The sequence below is a fragment of the Myripristis murdjan genome, chromosome 11, assembly GCF_902150065.1.
Source record: "Myripristis murdjan chromosome 11, fMyrMur1.1, whole genome shotgun sequence".
In the NCBI taxonomy this organism is placed as follows: domain Eukaryota; kingdom Metazoa; phylum Chordata; class Actinopteri; order Holocentriformes; family Holocentridae; genus Myripristis; species Myripristis murdjan.
Window position 1 is genome coordinate 3,809,890 of NC_043990.1, and position 7,500 is coordinate 3,817,389.

Sequence of the window (7,500 nt, forward strand, 5' to 3'; positions counted from 1 at the left end):
TCCCCCCTGAAGAATAAAACAGAAAAATGAACTTTAATAAGAACTTTGCATCTGAAGGGTGTTTAAACTTTTGGTCAAGGAAAAACAAAAGTCCTGAAATGTTGAAAAAGGTCATAGAAATCCAAGGTTTTAGTCCTGGAAAGTCATGGAAAAGTCAAGGAATTTCACACCCGGCTGTTCAGCCTCACAGCAACGCCTTGCCTCACGTTGCTTTGAAAACGCCATGAAAGCGTCTCCCGGAGCGCTTTCAGAGTTCACACACGCCGCTAATTTGCATTCGGCGTAACACGACTTGCCTTTCGTAGCCGCCTTTGTAACTGCGACTTCACGTCGCTTCAAAGTTCAAGTCCCTTTTTCATCAGCTCGCCCTCGACTGCACTTTACACATCGCTCTCTGAAGGAGGAGAGAGAGAGGGATCAAATCCAGGAGGAAAAAAAGGAGAGGCAGGGGAAGAAAGACGCCGTTCATCGAGAAAAGGTGTAGAAGAGAGAGAGAATAATACAATCCTCTTGGCCCTGCTGGCCGGGGGCGAGTGAGAGAGAGAGAGAGAGAGCTTCTTCTCTCCAGAAACATAAATTGAAATTTTTTTACTCGCTCGAGAAAACCAGTAAACCCGTCCGTTGCCTGGTCTTCACCTCCATGCAGAGAGAGAGAGAGAGAGAGAGAGAGAGAGAGAGAGAGAGAGGTGAGATGAGGAGCGGAAATGAAAGCAAAGGGCAAAAAATGAAAATAATAATAAAAAAAATTGCCGTGGGCTTCTTGGAAGAGGTGCATGAATCAAAAAAAAAAAAAAAAAGAAATGAAAAGAGGAGTGAGGAAAGTCAGCTGCAGCGGGAGAGCGATTGACTCGTCTTTGATTTTAAAATAGCTTCCATCACAGGGGCAATAAATACCATGAAACGTCTCCAGTGACATCCAGAATGGCCGCCTCAGGGCAGACGAGACCCAATCAGATGGCAATTAAATAAAACAGAAACAGAAACAGGAACGAATTAATAAATAAATAAAAGCAATCACCTGGCGTAGGAGGTGAAAGGGGGGGGAAACAGACTTCAAATGGAAAATTACAGAAACAAAGAGCGTCAGGATCTTGCTGCAACAGAGACGCAGCGATTGAGACGGGAGGAGACGAACGAGGACATGAGGTTTGGAAATGTCTGAGGAAAACAACCCGTGTGTTTAAAACAGAAGGAACTGTCCGGAACACCTGCTCAGGTTGTTCCAGGAGCAGCCCCGGACGTCTCTTCGGACTCTCTGCATCCAAACTGTGAAGTAAAAAACCAAAAGTTTCCTGCATAAACTTTAAGTTCCTTGAATATGAGAGGCAGATGGTGCAGTTTGGGCCCTCACTTTGTTTCGTGAAGTTAAGGATGAGACCGAGGAGGAATAAAACCCCTCAGGTCGATGCTAAGACGATTAAGCCTGAGAATCGCTTTTAAATGCCCAAAGTGAATCTAATGTTTTGTTGCCAAATTTATCCATGCTGTACATAATAACATAATAAACTTATATTTTGGGTTATGATGAGGTAAACTACCCGTCCTCCACCCTGCTAATACGACCCGTTAGCTGTTAAAAACACCTGAGCTGTGCTGGGAATCGCCCACTAACGTCCTGCCTTCTGCATACTCCATTAGTCTGGACTACATCCTGCTTACTCAGCCAACCATCAGGCTGCGATTATCAGCAGGCTTTTAACACTAAGGTATATTGATAAGTATCCCAGAATGCATTTCACACCGACCAGCGTGTGAGGATTTGACTGATCTGGGTTGTTGAATGCATTACGTTACACTGACGTTTTTTTAGGCCGTCAGTCAATGATATTTTGTGTCATTATTCTTTAAATTCCACCTTTTTCAGGCTGTAAAAACTCCTGACAGACTGACAGACTGACTCCTGACAGACTGACTCCTGACAGACTGACAGACTGACTCCTGACAGACTGACAGACTGACTCTTGACAGACTGACTCCTGACAGACTGACTCCTGACAGACTGACTCCTGACAGACTGACTCCTGACAGACTGACAGACTGACTCCTGACAGACTGACTCCTGACAGACTGACAGACTGACTCCTGACAGACTGACTCCTGACAGACTGACTCCTGACAGACTGACAGACTGACTCCTGACAGACTGACTCCTGACAGACTGACAGACTGACTCCTGACAGACTGACAGACTGACTCCTGACAGACTGACTCCTGACAGACTGACAGACTGACTCCTGACAGACTGACAAACTGACTCCTGACAGACTGACTCCTGACAGACTGACAGACTGACTCCTGACAGACTGACTCCTGACAGACTGACAGACTGACTCTTGACAGACTGACAGACTGACAGACTGACTCCTGACAGACTGACTCTTGACAGACTGACTCTTGACAGACTGACAGACTGACAGACTGACTCCTGACAGACTGACAGACTGACAGACTGACTCCTGACAGACTGACTCTTGACAGACTGACTCCTGACAGACTGACTCCTGACAGACTGACTCTTGACAGACTGACAGACTGACAGACTGACTCCTGACAGATTGACTCCTAACTGACTGACAGCCTGACTCCTGACAGACTGACTCCTGACAGACTGACTCCTGACAGATTGACAGACTGACTCCTGACAGACTGACAGACTGACTCCTGACAGATTGACAGACTGACTCCTGACAGACTGACAAACTGATTCTTGATAGACTGACAGACTGACTTCTGACAGACTGACTCCTGACAGACTGACTCCTGACAGACTGACAGACTGACTGCTGACAGACTGACTCCTGACAGACTGACTCCTGACAGACTGACAGACTGACTCCTGACAGACTGACAGACTGACTCCTGACAGACTGACAAACTGATTCTTGATAGACTGACAGACTGACAGACTGACAGACTGACTCCTGACAGACTGACAGACTGACTCCTGACAGACTGACAGACTGAGTCCTGACAGACTGACTCCTGACAGACTGACAAACTGATTCTTGATAGACTGACAGACTGACTCCTGACAGACTGACTCCTGACAGACTGACAGACTGATTCCTGACAGACTGACAGACTGACTCCTGACAGACTGACAGATCGACTCCTGACAGACTGACAGACTGACTCCTGACACACTGACTCCTGACAGACTGACTCATGACAGACTGACAGACTGACAGACTGACTCCTGACAGACTGACAGACTGATTATTGACAGACTGACAGACTGATTCCTGACAGACTGACAGACTGACTTCTGACAGACTGACTCCTGAAGCTGAGGAAAACCTTTCCTTCCTTTATGAACAGACATCAGATTTCACTGAAAGTGAAATCAGCCCGATATGTCAGTTTAATCCTGGTCTGTGTGTGTGTGTGTGTGTGTGTGTGTGTGTGTGTGTGTGTGTGTCAACTTAACAAGCCTCTTTATTCATGTGAAACGTCTCTGATCTGATATTTGATGGAAAAACAAACACCAACACTGCTGATGTTTTTTTGGGACAGAAGATGATTGACATCAAAAAGACGGTTGCTGTTGCCATGGTGACGGCAATAAATTAGAGGCACCACCTTTCCCGTCCACTAACACCTTTGAAACCTTAATTATTATTTTTTTTTAAAATTGGAAAATCGTAATATATATATATATATATATATATATATATATATATATATGCCAGTTATTAATTAAAAGGTAAATAAACTGGGAATGTGCAGGTGTAACGTATTTAAAAATCCCACCTAAATACAAATAATCACCAAATCACAAACTAGAGCTGAGCTGCTTGAGTCGCCATCCACCTCCACTGTGTCTTTCTTGTTCTTTCTCCTTTTTTTTTGTTTTAGTTAGAGGGCATTGCAATATGACAATAGCACAAAACACATTCTCTTAAAATGCACTGGGAATATACTGCAGCAGGGAATGAAAAATATAAGTTTTTATATCTTTTTATATCCTTTTTGAACTGTTTTAATTAGTTGGATTAATTAACTGGAGAAATGTGGGGGACCAGGAATCACCGACTCTGACTCATGTCATGTCACAGAGCCAACACAAGATGGCTTTTACAGAGTGAGAGAGTGTGTGTGTGTATGTGTGTGTGTGTGTGTGTGTGTGTGTGTGTGTGGGCAGACGGCTGTGTTGGTGGACAGTCACATGAAAACACAGATGGTGAAACGTGTTTTCTGATGCAGCGATGAATTATGCACTCTGTCATGCTGTTCTAAAGGCTCTGTGTGTGTGTGTGTGTGTGTGTGTGTGTGTGTGTGCGTGTGTGCAGGTGAAGGTGGCAGACTCGGTGAGTGAGGTGGAGCTGGAGGGTTTGACCCCTGACACGGAGTACACCGTGACCGTCTATGCCATGTACGGAGAGGAGGCCAGCGACCCCATGACCAGCCAGGAGACCACCTGTGAGTCACACACACACACACACACACACACACACACACACACACACGTTTCTATCACTATAACTGCGAGCATTGCTTAGACTTAGATTCATTCTTACACTAATCTTAACCATAACTTCCCTAAACTTGCCACCAAAATCATATTTTTTGTGAGAACCTGGGTAAACAGGAAAGTGTTTCCCTGTTGGATGAAAACCAGACTTCCTCCAGCAGGAGATCTTTCCAGAAGGAAGGGAAAGATCTCCTGCTGGCAGTTTTCTGTTGATGTGTGGTTTTTCAAGCCATCTAATGAATACAAAAGAATAGAAAACCATTTATTGTCTTTGTGAAATGAATTTGAGAAGCTTTTACGTGTAATTACTACTGTAGAGTATTTTTTTAATCAGTAATTGTTCCTTTAACGTTTCCGTCCTCATTATTGTCACATTTCCTGATATTGGGATCGCTCTCTTAAGTCTTACGACACTTTGCTGATCTTTGTTTGACCACATAGAGGTTTTTCTGTTTCTCCTTTAACTCCGCTGTGTTTTCAGATTCAGCCTCAGAAAGTGACAAACTGTGTTTCTATTCCCAGAGAAGAGAGGAGGAACCCACTGTCACTAATGTGTTTGTCACGTTTACTTTGCCATTTCTCATTTTTCCACCTCAGAGAATCGAGATTGAACTCGTCCTTTTAGAATCAGATGGAAAAGATCGCCGCTCTCTTTTCTAAAGGAGTGGCAGGAGTGGCGCTCGCCTTCCAGGCTCACTAATTATCGTTTTATGAAGTCGCCGTAAGGTTTGGGGCCGCGGCTGCAGGTCGTGGTTATGCCTCTGTGGCGCAGGTCAGATCAGGTCGCTGCCGGCTGTTTGGGGTTGGAGGTTTTATCCAGATGACTTCTTTTGTGGTGAAATAACGTCCAAACACACAAGGCTGCTTTACTCTCTCCATCCTAGATAACTAAATTTACTTCCCAGAATAAGATTTAGAAGATTTTGTGCAGCAGTAAAAGACAAACAATTGCACTTTAACAGAGATAATTAATAATTAATGCACTTTAATGTGATGTCACCTGTTTGTTAGCCGTCTTAACATCTAAAGTAAGTCTGGAAGATACTGCAACTTAGCATTGGCAACCAAATGATTAGCTTTTAGCTCACATGCAGAGACTGAAACACTGCCTGTTTGAGTCGCTCTTGTTGATCTTGTTGAAATACAAAAAAAAAAAAAAAAAAAAAAAAACAAGTCCCATCCCATGACACTTATGAATTTTGTGCCGTAGCCTATTTGATAATTTAACTATGGAAAAAAAAAAAAAAATTCCAGTGAATCTATAAGTTGTACCAATGTTGTTCATATGTTTTTTTGTCATGAAAAAACAACACAACCATCAATATTACACATTTTTTTTTCCCATGAAAAAACACCTTAGTGCCTTAAATGTCTAAATCTTGGCATCATTAAAAATGCACAGATCTATGAATATGGAAATTAGCCCCACCCCTCACTGCCATAACCAGAGCTCTGTTCACACAACCAGGACGTCCTGCCTCACGACACTCATGAATATTGAGCTGTATGTCATTATCAAAAAAATGAAATAAATATTTTCTTCAGTGAATCTCTTAGTTCCACAAATGTTGAAGCAGCAGCTGTTTCCTGTTGGTCTTTTATTTATTAATTTTTTTTTTTTTTTTTTTCAAAATAAAACACTCAAAGCGACTGGCGGAGCTGCTGCTAATGATATGCAAACGTCTGATTGGCTGTGGGATTTGTGGCCTGCAGTCCATCTGAATCTCACACACAACACACACACATACACACACACACACCTTCGCCTCATACAAGTCAGCAGAGTCGAGCTCACACCTGTTAGGACAGAAACAGAGGAAAAAAACACATTTTTGAGTGGAGGGGGACTTTAAACTTTCCCTGGTGGTGCAGCTCATTCACTCCAGAGCGGAGAGCTGAGCTGATTGGTGCAAAATGTCTTTAATCCCACCGAGGTGACGTTTCATAGCCTGCAGGTGCACAGGAGGGAAAAGTCCCACTTGTCTTTGCTGAAGATGAGGAACCTGCGGTGAAAATGGAGGAGAAAGGTAGTGAGTCGGCTTCAGCTCCGTGATACGGGAAGTATTTGGTGTGAGCTGTCGAGTCAGCAGGACGCCTGGAGGAACTATTTTAAGTGCCGGGGTGTTCTCAGCTGTCCCTAAAAACTGAGGCACCGTCGGCTTTAGAGCGGGGATGAAAGACAGACGCTGCGTGGAAAACTCTTAACCTCTCCGTCACGTCCCGTGTGATGAGGGACGCCGTCTCCGTGTGTCAGGACACGCTCCTGTGTTTACACTACAAAAAAATCTCCATGTTAACAAGTCAATTAGTCTCATCTCCACTGTTCAAATCTTGTTTTCTTTCAAACAAGGTACAAAAAAATCAGCCTGTGGGATGAGAAATGTCAGGAATGTCTCTGGGAACGAGTATAAATGTGTTGAAACAAGGCAGATCAGCCACTAGGATCGAGAAAATGACACTTTTATTATCTTGTTTGAAGAAAAACACGGTTCGAGCTCTGATTTTGAGGCTGAGTGACTGATTAAGATGGCTGGGTCTTGATTGGCGCGGCACGGCTGCCGACGCGGTTTAAATAAATGGAAAAGCAGCCGCACCGACTTGTCAGAAAACAAAGAAATGTGTGTGTGAAAAACGTGAACGGAGACGTGAGGACGGCCTCTGAGCGGACCCGGCTCGGCGAATTTAGGCGAAAGCTCTGATTCCTGATTGATTTCACCTTTGAAATCAGCGCTGAGTCCCGACGGGGAGGCGCAGGCGACGTGACGGGGGATCTTGAAGCCCCGAGGCGAGCTGAGCGAGGGATTTTATCTGAGAGAAGGTGAAACCACAAACGGTGTCGTCACCTCCGACCAGCCTACCCGTCTTTTAATTTGTGCGCCTGCAACCTTTTTAGTGTCGACTTTAAATGTCAGTCATCAGATAAATCAGTCAAAATCTTTTGATTCTAATTAAAATGACTGATGAATCGTTTTAGTCGTTTATCTTGTAAAAACACCAAACATCGTCTGATTCCAGCTTCTTCCTCTTCG

The 7,500-nt window shown here is 44.1% G+C and overlaps 1 protein-coding gene across 1 annotated transcript in view; it reads left to right on the top strand.

The window, feature by feature from the left end:
* Nucleotides 1-7,500, top strand: part of col14a1b (collagen, type XIV, alpha 1b) — a 247,931-nt gene that overhangs the window by 89,804 nt on the left and 150,627 nt on the right. Inside the window, exon 12 of the mRNA XM_030063880.1 lies at nt 4,290-4,419. Coding sequence (XP_029919740.1) covers nt 4,290-4,419 — 130 coding nt within the window. The remainder of the gene's footprint in view (nt 1-4,289; nt 4,420-7,500) is intronic.